Source organism: Protopterus annectens, chromosome 10.part0 (assembly GCF_019279795.1).
Source record: "Protopterus annectens isolate FY-2018-M chromosome 10.part0, PAN1.0, whole genome shotgun sequence".
Lineage (NCBI taxonomy): Eukaryota > Metazoa > Chordata > Ceratodontiformes > Protopteridae > Protopterus > Protopterus annectens.
Window position 1 is genome coordinate 296,572,577 of NC_056744.1, and position 21,837 is coordinate 296,594,413.

Genomic DNA, 21,837 nt, shown 5'->3' on the forward strand with positions numbered 1-21,837 from the left:
ATGTCTTCTAATTTTAATATTTGTTCCACTCTGTCTCCATTATCCTTGCATAATTTATTGATCCTAGTGTACTGACTTTTTATAATGTTGCGAAATATATGTCTGGGGTGCATGCTACTATATTCTAATAATGTATTTTTCCAACAAGGTTTCCTATAAATAGTATGATGTAAATGGCCATTGTCATCTTTAATAATGGTGATATCAAGAAAGTTTATCTTAGTTGTGGAATGTTCAATAGTAAAGAACAAAAATTCGAGGGAACAAGCTGCTGAGCGTAAGGAAAACAGATGATAAAGTAAAATCCACAGTCCGGTAAAACTGTTCCAAAGAAGGCAACAAAAGTCCATGCGCTGTAATATTAGAGCTTTTATTAACCACAAGCACTTTCGGAGAGACTCCTATCTCTCCTTCCTCAGACAAAAATGAAACAACCAGTTGTAGTATCAAACTTTCTTTAAAAAGGGTGTTGTTAACTAATTAACCAATTAGAAAACAAATTACCAATTACCAATTCAACAGCTTGTGAGTTTAAAATCATACAGAACCAGCAGCTAAAATGTTAGAAACAAAACAAAACTTCACTTTAAAAATGTGAATAATTTAGCCATTTAAAACACAAAACTTCCAGCCTTTTCTATCATAAAGGGATATAATATCTATCAGTGCTCTTATCGTAATATACACTGTTCTTATGTTGTGTAAAAGTGTATACACAAATCGTAAATTATAAATTACGTAATAATTGCAACTACATCCAAAGGCTGAGCCTTAAACATTTAAATTTAAATTTAAATTTAACTCATAGTGCTAACATTTAAATGATTGTTAGCATGGAACTACAAAACTCTCATGAGTAGCTTTCCAAATATTAACACCTATAAGTTTAAAGTTTTGAAATTTAAAATTTTAAAACAAAAACTTCTATACATTTTCAAATGTCCTGTTGTTATAAATATGCTCTAAGAAGAACCAATTATTAGTTTTAGTGTTTAATTTTTATAATACCTGCAGCTTATAATTGAGCGAATATGTGTAAACATAATGTGTTTCAATATTTATGACGCTAATAAGTTTTGTGGTTTGTTAAAAATGGATACAAACCACTATGTCCATGTGGCATTATGTTGTTCTCTTAAATGCGATACATGCGTTAAGTTGATCAATGTAAAATCCTACATAGGTCAACTCAACACTTCATTTCGTAAAGTCCCCTATGCATTTGTGTTAGACGCTAGATACAGCGTCATTCAAAATGGAACCAAATCAAAAAATATGACTTAGCTATGCATGGAGAGTTTCCAAAAGCTCCCTGCTGAGTCAAAAGATGTTACCTTTTACAAGCTAATAGTTTTTGTCAGTGGTCATAAAAAAGTTCTTTCTGTTTAAATACAGTGATACTGTTGGAAGAGAATCATTAACAGAACTAACAGTACCTTGTGTTCCGGCGTTCGCCGAAACTATGTTGTGTCCTTGCCCAGCAGGAATGTCACTAACATCCAATGATGCCCCGCTAGTTGGTTGCTGATTTCTAGTAGCCAAACCGGTAAGCGGTACAAGGTCATGAGTTCCAGAGTTCACATCAACTCTTTGCGTTACTAGCTGCATGCTGGTTCTTGTGTTAAACGCGTTGTCCAACAAATCCATTCTCTGACTAAAACTATCCATTCTTCCCATAAGTAAATGAATGAGAGTGGTTAAATCTCCATCGGCTTTCGCCTCACAGTCTTTCACCTTAGTTCCCGAACTGTTGCCAGCAGAGTGTATGAGCATTTATATGCTATTTCTAAGAGCGACACTAACAACGCTCTGGCCTTCCACGTTATGGACAATAAAGAACATAGTTTCAGATTTATGGTTCTGAAACAAATTAAGACACAAATGTTTTCAGGTCCATGGCAATTGTTGTTAGAAAAGGAAGAGCTATTATGGCAGCTTAGGACATCTGCACACACACACCCTGGCTTAAATGAAGCAATATCGCTCACTTGTATTTTAAAACTATTAGCTTGTAAAAGGTAACATCTTTTGACTCAGCAGGGAGCTTTTGGAAACTCTCCATGCATAGCTAAGTCATATTTTTGATTTGGTTCCATTTTGAATGACGCTGTATCTAGCGTCTAACACAAATGCATAGGGACTTCTGAAATGAAGTGTTGAGTTGACCTATGTAGGATTTTACATTGATCAACTATTTAGCATGTATCGCATTTAAGAGAACAACATAATGCCACATGGACATAGTGGTTTGTATCCATTTTAACAAACCACAAAACTTATTAGCGTCGTCATAAATATTGAAACACATTATGTTTACACATATTAGCTCAATTATAAGCTGCAGGTATTATAAAATTAAACACTAAAACTAATAATTGGTTCTTCTTAGAGCATATTTATAACAACAGGACATTTGAAAATGTATAGAAGTTTTGTTTTAAAATTTTAAATTTCAAAACTTTAAACTTATAGGTGTTAATATTTGGAAAGCTACTCATGAGAGTTTTGTAGTTCCATGCTAACAATCATTTAAATGTTAGCACTATGAGTTAAATTTAAATTTAAATTTAAATGTTTAAGGCTCAGCCTTTGGATGTAGTTGCAATTATTACGTAATTTATAATTTACGTATTTGTGTATACACTTTTACACAACATAAGAACAGTGTATATTACGTATAAGAGCACTGATAGATATTATATCCCTTTATGATAGAAAAGGCTGGAAGTTTTGTGTTTTAAATGGCGAAATTATTCACATTTTTAAAGTGAAGTTTTGTTTTGTTTCTAACATTTTAGCTGCTGGTTCTGTATGATTTTAAACTCACAAGCTGTTGAATTGGTAATTGGTAATTTGTTTTCTAATTGGTTAATTAGTTAACAACACCCTTTTTAAAGAAAGTTTGATACTACAACTGGTTGTTTCATTTTTGTCTGAGGAAGGAGAGATAGGAGTCTCTCCGAAAGTGCTTGTGGTTAATAAAAGCTCTAATATTACAGCGCATGGACTTTTGTTGCCTTCTTTGGAACAGTTTTACCGGACTGTGGATTTTACTTTATCATCTGTTTTCCTTACGCTCAGCAGCTTGTTCCCTCGAATTTTTGTTCTTTCGTAGTCTGTTTGGTTTTTGGAATCGTAGATGTTCAATAGTAAACTTAAAGAAGGAGGTAGTAGCTTCTAGATGTTCCACGAATTCTAAAAATTCTTCTAATGCACCATTCCAAAAAATTATGATATCATCCACAAAACGTTTATATAGTAAAATCTTTTTAAAATTAACATTATTGAATAAGTGCATGCATTCCCAGTAATAGACCACAAGATTTGCGTAAGTATTCGCACAGGGAGTGCCCATAGCCACTCCCCATTGCTGTAAAAACAAGGTATTGTCATACATGAAGACATTATTATTTAATATAAGGTCTAGGATGGCATTCAAGAGAATCTGTTCATTATTATTAAATTTACCTATATTGTGAATAATATGTCTAATGGCTTCAGAACCATAACTATTTGGTATGGACGTGAATAAGTTCTTCATGTCCATGGTTATTAGAAGACAACCGGTAGGAATTCCCTCTTTAAAATCTCCTAATACATCTAGCAGCTGATATGTATCTCTTAAAATGGATGCTATACCATCAATAATGGGTCTTAATTTCTTTTCTATATACACTGACATTGTTTCAGTGACCCATCCATCTCCAACCACAATTGGACGTAAGGGTGGTGGTATTATGCCCTTGTGTATTTTGGGCAACCCTTTTATGTATGGAATCTTTGGTTGCTCTATTAAAAAATACAGATATAATTCATAGTCTATCTGCCTGCACATTAGGAAATCATATAATTCATGACGTACTGTGAAAATAAGTTTTGTTAGGTCGTTAACATTAATTTCCTTATAGGTGTCAGTATCTCTAAGCATAGTATGCATTAGACTGTTATATGATGTGCCATCTAATATCACAATCCCGCCGCCTTTATCGGCAGGTTTGATTATAATGTTGTTGTCATGTTGTAAGGCATACAAAGATTCCCATTCCAAATGAGATACATTGGTAAATAAATTCTTCATTTTACTATTAAAATGTCTATAAAAATCTGTTTCACATGCTTTTATGAAACATTCAGTAACAGGTGTGTGGGAAGGAGTAAAAATATTCTTCCTTTTAAAACTATAAGCCTCCGTATCATAATTAATAGGATTAACTCTATTTTTTTCAAAAATACATTTCAAATTAATATTACGAGCAAACAGCCGCAGGTCAGTTAAAATTTCGCTTATATTACTAACCTGGGCTGGTATGAAGGATAAGCCTCTGTTTAATAATGAATAGTCAGTCTCAGTCAAAGTCCGTTGTGACAAATTAAAAACTAGGTTCTCTGTTCCCTTCTCCCGTTTCTGTTGCCGAACGTCGCTTCTTCCCCAGAGTACTTTCTTTTTGTTCGCCCTCTGCTCCTCGATCTGCTCTGGAAATTCTTCCGAAACTTCAGTGGTAGGGGTAAAAAACCCTCTAAATTACCTTGTTTAATCTTGGGTTTGGCGCCTTGTATATTCGCATTTTGTTGGACAAATGCTTGTTGGTTAGGAGGGGGAGTGGCTCTCACATCATGGTTTGATGTATTCAGTGATGCAGATGACGTGGATGCATCAGTTAAAGCGACTGGATTCCTTAAGGTGGAATTTAAACTCAATGAAGACGAAACATTGCTTTGGTTGATAGAGTGTTCTTCGGTTTGGCTAAAATTCACACTGGGCACATTTTCAGTTGTAGTAACTTCTCGATATCTCGGCCAGGCAAAAACATGGTTGTTGGCAAAATCTGCGTGGTCTCTATAGAGTTTGCGTGTTTTTATCTGTTGTAGTTTATCGCCATATGTAGAAAGCTGATTATACATACTGTCTAGTCTCTGTTGGAATTGTTCCTCCTTAAAATTTGCCGTAATTTCTTTTATTAGGGTTTCAGCTTGTGTATTAAGGTCTTTTTCGATCGGTGAAAAATAGTCAATTAAAAGTCTTATGTAGTTGAACCCCAGATCTAAGTTCAACTGTTGCCATTTTCTTAGTAATTCTGGGTGGGTTTCTCCGTATGAGGGCATACAGAGAACCCTCATCCCCCTCGGAATTATTTTAAAATGTAAACACGCTTCTAGGTGGCGTCTCTGCCAAGTGAGTCTATACAGTTTATATAATGTATTTTCTAGTTCTCTGAAGACGACATTAAAGTCTTTCAACTTGTCAGTATTGCCTTTCTCTATATTTAACACAGTCGGAGTAAACTCCATATTTAGTAAGGGGTTATCTTTCAGTTCAAACAAGTTGTTCCATTTTCTTACCCCAGTCTGTTTTGCCGGTGCATAATCCAATTCGATTGCAATAGCATCCATCGTGTGTAGGCAGCCTGAGATAAAATATAAAACAGCAGCAAGTATGTGACACGATCTCAGCTAGCCTCCAAAGGTCTTCACCACTAAACCAAGTAGATATCGTAGAAGAACACCAGTATGAAGACCACCACGATAATGCAGCAAAAACAACTTCTTTATTTAGGTACAAGCAAAGAAAGAGATGAGCGCTTTCACGTACGGACTGTACGCTTCTTCAGATCTATTTAATTGTAACAGAACTACTTCCTTATATAGCACAAATAAGTGATAGGTGATGTCAATTACCCCCTTAATATATCAATTTACAAAATTGATTGCTGAAAGCTGTTGTGGCTGTTAAAGTGTCAGTGCAATACTAAAGAAGTATAAGTAACTGTTTCAACATATAAATAGACTAAAAGTGAGCATAAGAATTCTTCTCACATTACATTATATAAATAAGTAAATAAACAAAAAATATATATTCCATATATGGCTATATTCACTGAATAGAAAAACTAATATATAATAATATATATCAGTGTGCAAAAAATGCATTTTAAAACCTATACCTAACACAATTAATTACATATTATAGTAAAAATAGAAATTAAAAGAAAAAGTATATATAATATATATATATATGAAAAATATCTTCAATACCCCTTAACCCTCCAAGTATCTTACATTCCATCAGAGTAAAACATAGAGGCAGACAAGCTGAGTAGGACCAGGACAGACCCTTATGCATAGAAATTGAAAGAGGGGAACACCCAGGAATTCATCAACTTGTGGGGAGCATCTCAAATAGATCTGTTTGCCTCTTTTCAGAACAGACAACTGAACAAATTCTACTCCAGGGTTCTTTGCAAACAGGTTTGGCAAACAGATGCATTTTCATTCCTGTGGCATGAATGTTCCTTTTTGTATTCCCATCCTTTCCACTAATATCCAGGGTAATTCAGAAGGACTCTCCAAAATAATAATGGTGGCTCTGTTGGCTAGGACAACATTGGTTGTCCCTTTTCATGGAATTGACCAATGGCAATTATCTCAAGATTCCTCACAAACTAGACATACTTACATGAGAGAGGGAGTTTGATATACCTAGTTTCAAACATCTTTAAATGCCTGGATGATTTGATTTAAATTCCTTTTAGGCACCTCTTCTCAGAGGACATACAGCGTGCACTAAAGGAGGCAGGAAAACCTGCTACCTATAAATCTTATATTGGCAGGCTGAAAAGATTTTTTAGTTTGTGCCTAGCCAATAACCATGGCCCTATCAGGGATTATGTACCACTAGTACTTAATTATTTGTGTAAGTCACTGTCCTGTGGCCTCTTATATTTCTCAATCAAGGCAGATCTTGAGGCCATTTCAGCATATCTGCCTGTGGATTCTCCAGTGTCTTCTCTGTTTTTGGTAAAAGTTCCTTAAGGGAGATTTACTTGTGAGACCTCCCCTTAAAAAAGTTGATCTTGCCGGGGATCTTAACTTTGTGCTGGAAAAGGTAACCATGTCTCCATTTGACCTCACTCATAAGGCAAATTTAAGGTTCATTACAAAGAAAACTGCTGTTCTCATTGCTGTAACGTCTGCAAGGACATTATCTGAGTTGCAGTCTCTCATATTAGGTGAACCTTATCTGCTCTTCGATAGGGATATGGTATCATTAAGAGCAAACTCCTCCTTCATGCCCATTGTTGTGTCAGAGTTGACACTGAATTACGCCATCAGCCTCCCAGCGTTCAATCCAGATCCTCAGAACATACTCTGGACATGTATAGGCAGCTCAGGTACTATCTTGACAGAGCCAAATCTTTTAGAGCTGTTTATTTATTATGCTGGGCCAAAGAAAGGATAACCTGTGTCAAAGCAGCCTATTTCTAGATGGTTGTCCTTGGCTATTGATTTATTTTTTATGCTTACTGTAGTACGTCAGTTCCAGGCAGTATCAAGGCTCACTCTACTAGGGCCTTGTTTTCTTCAATGCATATTTGAAAGTGTTGGACTCTATAAGTATTCTAGAGGCAGCTGTATGGTCCTCTGTGGATGCCTTTACAAGGCTTTACATACTATATTCTTTTTGTAGATCTGAGACTGGCTTTGTTAGGACCATTCTTGAGGGGCTCCTGGATATCCATTTCTGTCCTCCTCCCAGGTTGGTTAGGTATTGGTAATCAACCCATATAGCCTAAAGACTACTACAACAGTAAGAATGATAAACATACTACAGCTGTGTAAGTTACACTTACCCATAATAGTAGATGTTTGAATTCCACACTGCTGCAGTGGTCGCACTCACTCTCCATCTACCCTACTATTGTATATAGTTTATTGTTGGGATATAAATAATTATTTTTATGTTCAGGATAACTGCACTACTTCTTAACCTTTGTGCAAGAAACTCTTGATGATTTTTCCTCTACAGGGCTAGCCAGATGGCTGTCAGAGTTGAAATGTGGGAGGGAGAAAGAGCCTTTTGAAGTAGGCCAGTTGTGTCTTGGGCAAGACATAACTCATACAACCTAAAGGCTACTGAATCAGTGAGGAAATTGAACATCTATTGTTATGAGTAAATGCAACTTACTCAACTATCCTTCCCATAAATCATTATTTTACACTTGCCTTTGTACAAAAACTGTTTTCTGTATAGCTTATGATCTTGCATACTAGTGTACTGTTTTGGAGTGCGTAGGCAGGTGCACTCCATTTACACTGCTTTAGTTGCCAAATTCATAATTTCATAAATCTCTGATGCTGCTGTTTGCAGAAAAGCAGTCCATTTTTTAAATATCACTTGTGTAGTTTTAAGGGGTAAGTACCTTACACAATAAATGCAGTTGAATGCTGAGCTCTTGCAGGATGGTGTTTTTGTCTTGAGTTAGTTAACAGTGATTTTCAGTTAAAATGCCTGAATAAATTTTAAACGTAATTTTTGACTTGAGTTCTTTTATGCTATTTCAAGCATTCTTGGAGTGCAATGTCTACATATTTAAAAATGAAATAGAACAGAAATGTATATAATTTTGCAGCCATACTTGCATTGCTGATTATTTTTTTTTCCATTTTTGTTGCAGTAGAGTATGGTGTACGGCGTTCACCCTTCTTCTTTCTGCAGAAATCCTATTGGTCTAAGAAAAGGAAAAATTACTGTGTTATGAATGATAATGTACAGTTTGCCACTGACATTGGCACTGGGGTAGTTGAGCCAGTACCTGCTGAATTTCAGGGAAAAGAGGCAATCAGGTAAACATGCCATGTTAAACAGAAGTGTTTTCACTTGTATTTAAACACTGAGAAGAAGCTGTTAATGTTTTTTGTTCCATATTGCAACCCACATCTTGTATTTTATAAGGAAATGAGTGTAGGGGTATACAAATCTTGTCCTCCTGTAATTTACATGTATGCTATGTCCAGCCCTCACTGTCATTCTCTGTATATGTAGAGTTACAGTCTAGACAACTGGTGCATTTCAGCTGAATTTGACAGTCAAGAACAGGCACTGAGGGTAGAAAAAATATTTGAAGTCAGAATTAGGGATTTAAGTGAGTGGTTGAGGGAACTGGGATATATAACAAGCTGTGTCAGTGGTGCAGCAGGTATTACATTCACCTTTGATGCAGTAGGCTCTGGGTTCTCTTCCCACAACATATAGATGGAATGCTGACACTGCTGTGCAGTGTAAGGGGGTGTTGCATTCTAGAGTATGTCATCCTTCAGATGAATGTTAAAATGAAGTCCCATCTGCCGGAGTTGGTTGCAGCTCAGCAAATGTCAATGATCCTAAGGCACCTGTCAAAAAGAGTACGGCAAGTTCTCTAATGCCCTGGTCAGATTTTCCTTAGTAGTGTAACTACCAACCTGAAAAGAGGCTACTAGCCTGGTGGGACTAACCCAGTCAACAAAATATAGATAGAAGTAGTAAAAAAAAGAGTATGGTATTAGCTATATTTATTACTCAGCCCAGCTGTATCTATGTGCAGTTGAGAAGGATAGTTTGAGCACAGAACTACAAGAGCGTATTACAGCCATAGTCCTTTTATAAAACTAGGTGATGAGCACGGGATGGTGGAGATTCAGCATTACTAAGGAGAGTGCATGGAGAGCACAAGGTATAGGAAGGGAGAATAAGATGATACAGTGAAACAAAAACGGTATAAGAGGAGGCAAAGAGTGGATGGCTGATGTTTTACAGTAACATAAGCATGGTTAAAACGTACATGCTGTGTTAACAAAAGTATTCTGCTACAAAAGCTAAATCCTACTTCACCCCATCTGAATTTTTTCAAATTATAGCCAATACAGTAGCCTACCCCACTGCATTACTTATAAATACATCCGTAACCAGATCTTATATTCCATTCTTGTGAAAGCAATGTTATATAATACTTAGTAAAGGAGGATCAAAAAGTTTAGACCTATTGCCGTGTTATCTTCCATTTCTGAAATATTTGAAAAATTTTGCAAAGCAGCCGTTACATCATCTTATAATTTATCACCTATGCAACATGTTTATTCAGCATGAATTCAGTACTGAAACTATTTTTATTTTTCTTGAATACATTTAATCACAGAAAAAAGAAGGGCCTTTCCACTGCTGCTCTTCTCTTAGACCTATCTCAAGTGATTGATACTGTCTCTCACGTACTCCTTTTACAAAGGCTGGCAAATATGGATCTGGTACACAACCCATTAAAATGGGTCAAATGTTATCTGTTTAGTCAACAACGAACAGTGCAACTGTTCCAAGAAGTTACTGCTTTTCTACACAATAATATAGGTGCACCTCAGGGCTCAAAACATGGACCAGCTGTTCAGTATCTTTGCAAATAACATGAATGCCAAGATTCCTGATGCCACATTAGTACAATATGATGATTACACTTTAATCTGTACTTCTAACTCCCTTGGTCAGCTGCATCATTCCACACAGTTTAACCTTCAAAGCGTAGAGCATAGGTTTAAAGATTCAAAGCTTTTACTAAATGCCAGTAAGACTAAACTACTCTTATTTTGCTCTGGTGAAATCTAAATTACTTCACAAAATGATACACCAATTGAACACGTCTCCCATCAAACTTCTAGGCATGTTCATAGATTATACATTATCTGTCAAGAAACATATTGAATATGTAACCTCAAAAACTCACCAAAAGTTGGGTAAGCTGTACAAATTAAAACCGTACCGAACTACCAAATACAGCCCAAACTTTGTTACTACCTACTTTACTTTCTGTCCTCTCTGTATTTGGTAATATTCCAAACAAACACAACCATAGAAGCTAGAATAAACATACAATAAAATTGCAACATACACTGCCCATTTCCCTTCAAAACTTATCAGTGTAAAGCACTTCTTAAGATTAACTGTTAAAACACCTTTTAGCATTTAATCAGTTAAAAAATTGCAAAGTATTATATGAACCTAACAGATGACGACAAATCTGTAACTCATTAAAGGCTAGAGATGCCTCAATGTATTTCTCTTGTTAAATTCTCCTGATGCTTAACAATCATCTTGCCCTAAATTCCCATTTGCTATCAACTCTTCTCTTTGCCTCACCTCTATTCTCCAACTTAAACAAAACAGATCTTAATAAACTATCATCCTGCTATAACCACATATGATTGCCAGATTTGCTACTGGCACAGCCTACTGGACACACCACTGTCACAACCTAAATCACCTAGGATGGCTTGAACTGCCAAGCCTACTGCAGTTCAGTGAGCTAATAGTGGCACATAAAGTCCTTTACCAACCAGAAAATACACCTGCACTAAAAAATATTAGCCCCTACACCAGCACCCGGCCACTGCGATCATCCACTAGACTCCTAGTTCAAACATACAAATCCAACTACTCGGCTGGGGACTCTGTTTGCCAACTGTCTTGGAAAAATATGGAACAGATTCCCAACTGACTTGACCCTGGAACCCTCACTAACTCAATTCAAAAACAAACTCAAGAAATACTTCAAAACTCATTGGTTATGTCCTTGCACTAACCCTGACTAGTGACCTATTTCTTAGGTGCCTTACCTTCAACTACTGCTAACTTTTTTCTACCACTCCATTTCAGGAAGGATCAATTGTATAACAGCTGCTCAGTGTGTCTTAAACCTGAAATGTAATGTTATGTATGTTTAACTTTGAAAATAATGTTATGTTTTGTAAAGTGTTTTATAATAAGTAAGTACTATATGTGCTAAATGCCGGCATTGCTTATGACTGTAATCCTGCTTGAAACTAGCATTTACTAAATGTTCAATGTGTATTATTATCTTGGAGCTTTTCTCCCCGGGCCTCCGCTGAAAAAGGACATGTATCCAGTCAGACTATCCCAGTCAACAAATGTAAAATAAATAAAAATAATAAAATAAATAAATCCAAAAAAAACTAAACTAGTAATTTTTACCCCTAAGAAAACCACTCCCGTAGATAAAAAACTCTTCAGTATACAAGCCCAAGACAGTACCACTATAGAAGTTGTCACACACACTAAATTACTAGGCAGTATTATAGATGAAAACCTAAACTTTGACCTACACACAAACAGTAACATCAAAAAAACACAAAAAAAGCTATGTATGCTGTACAGGCACCAATACTTTCTTAGCCTCTCTACTAGACAAACCCTTGCAACTACATTTTTATTACCCTCTCTCCTTTATGGTGCCCCTCTCCTCACTAATATCCAAAATTCTACAAAATCCAAACTTGATGTATGTTACAACAGAATAGCCAAATGTGCCACCAAGGCCAAATTCTCATCCCACCACTGTAACTCTGAAACAATTAGGCTGGTTGGAACTCCTCCACCATCTCTCATTCACCCAGCTAACTACAGCACACAAAATAATCTACAGACCCATAGACTGTCCTGCTCTCTCAACTCTACTTGCCAAATACCAACCCAGCAGGCAACTAAGATCTGAAAATCATCTACTTCTAAAAGTAGAAAAGCCCAACTTACCAGCTGATCAACTGCTCTACTCCTTCACTGTCACCAAACTATGGAACTCGCTTTCTCCTTCTATAAGAAACATTGGCACCACCACCACCTTCAAACAAATACTGAAAAATCATCTCAACTCTTCCTGGCTATGTACCTGCTCTATAACCAAACCTCTTCCTTTTCCTTATATTATAACTAAATTCTTATGCTTCTTACTACTAGTGACTGATGATACTTTTTCCATATTTATTATAATTTTTTCTTTCATTACTTGATACTGGTACAATAATGCTGATTAATTTATCTCCATTTTTACCAGTCTGAATTCATCTGGCAACCAACCAAATTCCTGCTTTTATGTATATATTCTGTATATGTTACTGTAATCAAACCAGCTAAATTCCTGACTTATGAATATATTCTGTATATATTACTGTAACCACTCTGTACCAATTAATGTTTAATTTTTTTTCTGCATCTATGTTCTTGTCGGAGATTTCTCCCCGGGCTTTCACCGAAAATGGGCTCTTTCAGGCTCAGTGGACTTTCCCAGTAAACAAATGCAATAAATAAATAAAATAAAATAAATATGCCTCTAGCTCGCAAGCTAATAGTTGATTTGTATATACCTGTTCACTGATTTGCTTGAAAAAGCAAGTGCTGTAACTCCCACTAGCGCAGTCTCCCAACCACAGTCCTGCATATTTCATAGACCTACCATCACCTAAGCTCTAAACCTAAAACTCCCATTAAGCTCCCAACCTGACTCCTCGCTCCGTTATTCTAAATCTCCACCCCCTCCCTATTCCTAAAGAACCTATTCCTAAAGAACGTGATTACTCCCTAGACCTGAAACTCCAGCCCCCTTCCCTAAACCTAAATTCCCTGATAACTCTCTAACCCTAAAACTCTCCCTTCCTGCTCTCCAAATCTAAAACTCCAACTTGCTGCCTAAACTTAAATTCCCTGACCCCACCCTAACCCTAAAACTCCCTTCCTTTTCCCTTAACGTAAAACTCCAGCACTGCTAGCTAAACCTAAAATTCCCTTCCTTCTCCCTAATCTTAAAACTCCCTTTCAGCTCCCTAATCCTAAAATTCCCTTCCCTGTTCCCTAACCCTAAAATCCCCCTTCTGTTCCCTAATCTTAAAACCCCCTTCCACTCCCACCCCACAGATGCTTGTCCAAACTCATATTTGAGTTCAAATATGAGCAGAACTCCCTTTCCACAGCCACTTTCCTGAACTTATGTTCAAGCTGAAGGATGAGCATCAGCCTAGCCAAACCACAAGGTGCTTGAGTCCCTGGCTTCAAAATTGTTTTTTGAGCCCTTGGGACTTGAGCGTGTATAGTGAACCCTTCTAGGTGCCTAATGTTGCCTATTCATATTTACATGAATAATTCAGTACAAGCAGTGATACTTGCCCTCTGCCTAGTGCAGCTAAAGAGATATTAATTGTGGTTCATATACTATTTATTTATGTTGTCATCATTTCTATATATTATTTAAATATCTGAACAACCATGTGACACAGAACTGATTAGCCACACATGTTAATGCACAGGTGGATAAATAAAATGCTGCTGACAACATGTGTGTAGCTTGAGTGGTTGCTGAGATAGCGTAGTTGTTTTCAGAAATATTATAAAAGTAATATTTGTATATTATGACTTGTCAAACTCAGTTTAAGACCTAGAATCAAGTAAATACTACTACTGTAAAGATTACTTTGTGCAGAACAGATTGCCATTTATACTTCCTTGTTAACCTTTATAGTTCCAGAGATATAAACATTTGTTTGAAAGGTGGGACATAACTTTATTTGTCAAAAAGCTTTCTGTGCAGCCACTGTGATGACTGTCTACTATGGTATATATTGTTGTTGCAGTAAACTGTGTGTATCCTCCCGGACATATTTTCAAAGCTTTAGGGTGTCATTCACATGCTCCAATTGTCAGGAATTCAAAGAGAGGCTAAATATAAAGTCAGCTGGAGTACAGAAAACATCAGAACTGTTTTGCCGCTGAAGAACGCACATGCTGGCCCTGTGGAACTATTGGTCGGCTAGCAATCCTTCAAGGCTGGGCATATAAGCCCCCAGTTGGGGAAACTTTCCACCTGAAATATTTTTCTGAGGAAAACATGTATTTTTATACCTAAAGTATTGGGTTTTGCTTGGAAACCTAATTTGGGTTGTCATTATATTTCTAAGGTACTTGATATGTTAATGCTTATATGAGCTTTTTTGTGAAAAAATTGCTTTTTGTGACTAAACCTTTAGTTGTGTTTTGTATATTTGTGTTTTGGGGCAGGATTCTGTGCTTATGGTTGACAGTCAATGGTTTACATACTTTAGAACCACTTGTTCTCTACCTTACATTTTTACCAACTTGCACAAGTTCCTCTCTCGGCTTACCAGTGGAGCATCCACTACTCCCCGCAGTTATACCTTCCCCTGCCTGCAAGAACAAGTAAAGTATTTGAGTGTCTTGAGTGTCAGACCAGCTCGTGTTTATTTTCAGCAGGTGGTGGGTGACTCTTCTCTGGCTTCTTGTTGTATTGCAGATCACTAACACTTGCTAAGCATATTTTAAAGTTTGTCTGACATTTCAGGAAGGAAAAATAAAAAAATTGCAATAAATGGGCTGTTACTGAAGTAAAAAGAATAAAAAGAAAGTGGATGATACTGATGCTGTTAGTATGGTAGAAAGTTCTTCTCCTTCTGCCAACCCCCCAGATGGGTATTTGTCTTCATACTGTTGTAAACGTACAGAGTGTTTCTTCAATTAAAAAGACTTGTGGTGTCGCAGCTAGATGCAGTGTCTGTTCATGATCAGCCATTTTGAAAGAAAGTGAATAGGTAATCCTTCGAAAAGGAACTTGTCCAGATATTTGAAACCTAGACTTCTCCAGCAGTATCCATAAATTCTTCCAGCTCCTTTTGCATTCCTCCTTTGCCTGCTGATTAGGACACAATAATGAGGATACTGGTCAAGGCACAAAGTGAACTGGGATCCTCTCTTCTTCATCTTTGTCTGGAATGGCATTTTTTACTGTTGTTCATTCTTTGGCCCTGTCCTTGGCATTGAATATATCGGAGCTGATGCATTTGCCAGTGAATTTCATTGTGAGCATGGAATATGACATTGCCTTCAGCAATGACATGCCCTTCCACTCTGGTGCCTTTGGCATTGAGTTTCTCATAATACCGAAATTTACTAGGGACCAAAGATTCGACTGATGTTGGTGCTTTGGTTCCTGCCTCAACTCTGATACCATTGAGGCTGCTGTTGGTACCAAACAACTTGCTGTTTGAATTTTTGATAATATTACAACCCATAGCCCCAAAGTTGGCTTCATAGCCAGGACCTGATCATATTGAGTGAGTGCTGAGTACTTTCGGTGTTGGGAGTCATCTCAGCCACAGGTTTCTTCAGTGCCAAGGCTCTCAGACTCTATAACCAAGAGTTTGGAGATGTTGCCAAGGCACCTTTTTGATTTGGTTGATACCCACTGGAATTGGCTTATCACTTTCTGATAACAAAACATTTTCCCGATCCATTTTCCCGATCACGCCAGGTCTGTAGTGAACAGTCTAACCTGATATTTACCAATGCGTCATGAGTGGTAACTCAATTGATAGTAGTGAATGTCATCTTCCTTTACAGGAGGAAGCCTTGCTTTGACCTGTTAGCAGAGGCTTGAAGGGTCTTCTATCCCATTCATCCAGCAAGCTTTGTCCATACTTCAAGTCCCCCACATTAACTACATGATTTCTCCAGTTCCTGTAATAGCCAGGGATCCCACTTACCTTCCGGCAGTTTTCCAGATATTCTCATCTGCCCGGAAACCTTCGATGAGAAATATTTATAGGAATAAGTAGACAAATTTCTTGCTGTGGGCTGCTTGATCCCTTTTCAACTCTGATTCTCATGGTCTCGTAATTTTTGGCAGACACCTTTTATGAGTTTCACCAGTGACTTCTGTCTTCTTCAGTGGTTGCCTTGAAGTTTTGTAAGGTATTCTTAAGTGAGATTTTCCTGTTAAGATTCCTTCTCAAAGAACCCATTCTTCCTTTGGATTTGAGATTCATAATGAAGAAACTAACACTGTTGCCCCCCTTTGATCAGCAGCGTAAGCTGATCTCAAATACTTGTTTTGGAAGAATTTGTTTTAAGTAGCAGTTGCATCAACTAGAAGAGTTTCAGAACTTCAAGTTTTTCTTCTAAGCACCCACTGAACTGTATTCTATGAGGGTCACATATGTTTACATACTACTCCTGTGTTCTTGCTTAAGGTAGCCACAGAGATTAACCTTAGTCAGTCTGTGAACTTTCTGCCAATTTTCCACAGAACTCCAACAAAAATAAATATTTATTACATTCCTTTGAAGTATGCTGCCAGCTATGACTTTATCTTATCAGAACTACGAATATTAGAAAGGATGATCATCTTTTTGTCTGCTTTGCTTTACTGTGACCAGGTGTTTTTCAGACAGTTTTACCTTCTGTTAAGTTTAATGAAACCCTACCAAATGTCCCAAACATTCATTCTGCTAGGGCTGCAGCTGCATTCTCATTTTTTCTCAGGACTCTGTTATGATATTTGTGCTTCTGTGACATATGCTTGTCTACATACATGCATAATACAATATAAGCTGGATGTCATCTCTAGTTCCAGGTCCACCTCTGGGCCTACTATTCTTAATGGTATTCTATCTTGATTTAACCCAAGAGGAGAAGCTGAGGACTCTGCCCTGCTGTTGAACTAAATAGACTGGATTACGTAAAATGCAAAAGGCCATGTACTAACCAGAATGTTAGATCCTCATGATGCATGCCCATTCATTTCATCATAGCCACCCACCATTCAGCATCCTAAAGAGAAGGTCTTATGGGGAGGGTATCTGGAGCAAAGCCCAAGGGCAATAAGGTTATGTAAAAAGTGCTACCTAGGATGTATAAAGGGGGCAAGCTTGAGTAGAATTAATGGCAGTGTGAGATGCATTGTGGGATCTAAAAAAGGGTTTATTTGAGTCTGGGAGAGACTTAAACAAGCCAAGTAACTGCTGCATTTGCTGCCACTCTTACTGTTAAAGTAAATGGACATTGAAGCTTTAGTATTATAACATGTACATAAATTCCATCTTTTCATTGTGTTCTGTATAGTTTTGTTACTGAGTATTTATGGTCAGTGGTTCAGCAAAACTGAGAAAATATCCATATGAAAAATAGTTTCTGGCCTCAAGACACACATGCCTATGCCACAGTTTTCTGGGCTGATGTCATATCAGGTCTTCCATGAGGCAGTCTGCAGAAGAAAGAAAGAAAGCACTGGAAATTTTCTTCTTAAGAAACTATCCAGGAGGGGGAGGTCCTTCTGATGATCAGAACACAGGGATGAAGCTTTTGCTTTTATTCCTCCATTCTGGTAAGTGTGCTAAATCTCTATTTGAAGAAAAATCTTGAGAAAATTTGATAAAGACTCCAAAAGGATGAGAGGCATGCTAACCTGGCAATGCAGAAGCCTTCTGTTTTCCATTTCTTTCCTTGCATCTTCCACAAGAGGGAGAGTGAAAGAAGTACAATATTTCTTCTCACTGTATCACCACTGAGCTATCAAGAGCAGTGGTCTCCAACCTTTTATGCACCAATTTCATGTAAGACAATTTTCGAGGGACTGGCCATTGAGCGCACATAATAAGCAAGGCCTGACACCCCTGGAAGAGAGTTAATTACACATTTACACAAAATCTGGAGTCATTATTGAGCTTAGAGAATGGTCTCTCTGTAAAATTGTTGTGTTGTACTTATTTTTTTAAGTACTATATATTTTTTTATATATTTTTGATGTAAAATAGTTTTCCACCTAATGTTTCAAACTTGCTGTAGTATATGCTAATGGTGTTGCAGGAAGCATTTTACGTCCAAAGTATAACCCTTAAAAAAATATCCAGACATTTGCTCTACTTTTTGGTCCCTTACTCCTAAAACGTGTGGTTTGTTGCCAGTCATTGGAGATTGAAGTTACTAACTAATGGCATACATTTGAGTTTCAGACTATTATTTTCTTCAGAAAATTCATACCAACACAAATCTTTTTATTTAAGCAAGTTTGTAACTTTATAAGAGCAGTAATTAATCTTTTCCTATTTTTGAGCCTTTGTTCCCTCTTTATTTTAGAGTTTATCCTTATTTCTTCATCTGAAAGGTCTACAAACCTCTTTACTGTTGCTCTCACGCACACACATCTGTTTTAGAAAATGTACGATTGCACAAATCCTAATTATCAAGTAAACTATGTTCCTGTTTTGAGCCTTTGTGCCCTGTTTATTTTAAGTTTATCCAGATATCTTGAACTAAGAGTCAACACTGCATACCTTTCAACTGTCCAGATTTTTGGCTTGTATGTTTGGTTCAATCCTCATGAAATGTGTAGTTTTATGGCAAATGACTGGGGAGTGATGACATTAAATAATTACAGGCATTTGAGTTTCAACCTTCATATCATTCAGATAATACATGAGACCCTGTTGTTCAACAACTTTCTAACTTTATAAGAGCAATATTTAAAATCTGTCCTTATTTTTGGTTATTTGTCCCCTGTTATTTGTGGCTCTGTTCAGAGTTCTTGTGCAGAGAGGTAGAGAGGTACAGTCAAGAGGTACGCAAACCTCTTAACTGATGCTGCTGCTGCCACAGATGACTCTCACTCTTCACTGTCTCTCTCTCACACACACACACACACACACACACACACACACACACACACACACACACACACAGTCCCTAAACAGCAAAATGGCTGCTTAGTGAGTGTAAAATAATGGCTCTATCGATCTCACGCTTCACTGTGTCTCACACAAACACAGTCTCTTCTGTCTTCACACACACATACATTCTGCTTTCATGTATGCATTCACTCACACACGCATACAGAAACATAAACACACTCATACCCATAAATACACACATAAACTTTTTTCTGAACAGTCGGGCGCCAACATAAGTTGTTTATTCTTTCTATGCGGCCCGGTACCAAATGATCCATGGCCCAGTGGTTAGGGAGCACTGATCTAGAGAATGATATGATATGATATTGTTAATCTTCATTCATTTCTTACTGATGGGTGTCGGTTCTGTCCTCGGAACGGAGTCTGCCTTTAACAAGCTCATGCCAGCCAAAAAACTCTCGAGCTAAGCTTTACCCATAGTGACCTACTCCCTGTTACCTCAGATCTCATTTGCCATGTAGATATCAAGATGTGTCAAGCCAGCTCTTAGCTAAGTACTATAAAAATTATTATTTTGAAACCTTTTTTCCACAGATTTTTCTCTCTTCTCCCTTTGTAATTCCTCCTCTCATTAGTTGCAAAACTTTTACCCTCTAGTGAGTGAATCTTTTCTTACCTCCTTACCGACTTGGTAATCTCAGTACCATCATTGGTTCAGGCCCCCCCCCCCCCACTCTCTCTCTATTTTTCTTCGCCTTACCTCTTGAGGTAATCTAAATACCATTGTTGGTATTCTTTCTTGCCTTCCAAAAAAAAAAAAAACCCCCGCTTTTCTATCTGTATTTCCTTTTAAAGTTTGTACTTTGCATTGTATTTTGTTGATAGTAGATATTTGCCTAAGTTGTTCCCGCCATGTCAGAAAAGAAAGGGCAACAGGATTCAAGCAATGCGACCAATGCAGTCGCAAAATGCCTAATTCGGACGCTCATGTTTCTTGTGTCTACTGTCTGGGTGTTCCATACCTCTCTGTTCAGCCACCATGTGAGATTTGTAAGGGGTTCAGTTCTCGTACCCTAAACGAGAGGAAAACCAAATTGATTCTTAAGGGGTTATTAAGAACTCCCTTTTCAGAGGCTATTTCTAGGTTGGAGGGCTCAACCCCTCCAAAGAATGAACACAAAAAAAGGAGTCATTCTGTTTCTTCTTCACCTCTTTCTGGTGAAGGAAAATCTGAACCCAAGCCAAAAATTCCTAAATTGGCTCCAATGACTTTAACTCTGGGGCCTCAAACGCCCTCCACAGTGCCATCCTCGGTTCCGAAACCATGCATATCCACTTTGGTACCATCTTCAGAAACACTGCCCCTGGCACCAACCACAGCACCAATGGTATCTACTGCAGCGACTATGCCTTCAACTAGTGCTTCAGCCTCATTCTTTTCGGCACCAACAATAGTAAATCCAGCACCAGTCACTTCGCCCCTCCCTATGCATGTTACTGGTCTTTTTTACCATGGTGCCGATAGGAGAGTTTGCTCCTCAGACCCAATACATCCCCACGGCTGATCCATTGTTTGGGCAGCAATATAGCCCATTTTTGTAAAGGCCCGATTCTCTGTCAGGGATATCAACCCAATCTTCCAGGAGCCCCTCAGAATTGGATGCAGTGCAACTTGTGGATCAGCTGCTGATGGCCAGAGGGATTTCTGCACCTTCCTTAACTCCCCTCCCAGCCAGAGATGTGAGTTTTTCTCCACGGACTACTGCATATTCTCATCCTTTGACCTTCTTGCAGGTATTGAAGCACCCGGCACTGACGCCTATTTCATTTCCTACCTCTTTGGTTCCACTGGTGGACCTCATCATGGTTCCAGAGCCGACCCTTTGGTCATCGACTAACTCAGAGCCAAGCCATCCTTGGGATTGTGATTGGGCTGCAGGCACCATGACCCCTAATATGCACTGATTTTCTACGGCGACGTCCACTATGGTTCTAGGAGTCTTGGCAGTACCAAGTCCTCTTGGGGCTCCTTCCTTGGAAGTGGGCTCGTCGGAGTGGGGTGTGACTCTGGTTCCAAGGTTGTCCTTCCCGGTTCCGGGCTCCCACCCCTCTTCAGGTGGGCCAGCTTTCCAAGCAATGGAGAGGGCCCTTGCCTCTGTAGGCAAACCATCAGCATCAGAATGCTAGATATGTCCTTCCTCTGAACCATAGCTGACTCAGGCCACCACATCGGGACATTGAGCACAAGAGTCTCAAGATACCCTAACACAGGGTGCCCTCTCTTCGGAGTCTTCATCAGAAGCCCCCACTGAAAAGGTTCCATGTAGAGATTTTGCAAGAGGAAGCACATGGACTCCCCCGAAGAGTCCCTCATTGAAGATATAGACTACGATGAAGGGTAGGATTCCCCACAGTCACCCCCTGAGGATGTCTCCAAAGGAGACATACTAGACATCTTAAAGCAGCGGGGAGACTGGAAGTCCACCAACCCTTCTTCTGAGAAGTCTGTATTTTTGCAGGCTTTTCATGCTCTACCCTCTACTTCTTGGGCGACCCCGCCTGCAGATGAACTAGTCCAACTCGTTGTGCAGCATGCATGGAAGTGTCCTGATACTGTTGAACCAATCCCCCTGAGACCAGACAAAATTTTATCCCCACCTGAGGTAAGTCCACACTGGTCCAAGGGCCTACCTGTGGTGGTGGTGGCAGCCACTAGGAAAGAGCTCGCTGAGGAGAGCCAGACTGTCCTCCCCCCAAACAGGGAACCTCAGG

At 38.3% G+C, this 21,837-nt stretch overlaps 1 protein-coding gene across 2 annotated transcripts in view; it reads left to right on the forward strand.

The window, feature by feature from the left end:
• LOC122813052 (cholesterol transporter ABCA5-like) overlaps positions 1 to 21,837 on the forward strand; it is a 2,390,735-nt gene that overhangs the window by 954,132 nt on the left and 1,414,766 nt on the right. For both annotated transcript variants that reach the window (XM_044085171.1, XM_044085172.1), the window contains exon 10: positions 8,454 to 8,622. In XM_044085171.1, coding sequence (XP_043941106.1) covers positions 8,454 to 8,622 — 169 coding nt within the window. The remainder of the gene's footprint in view (positions 1 to 8,453; positions 8,623 to 21,837) is intronic.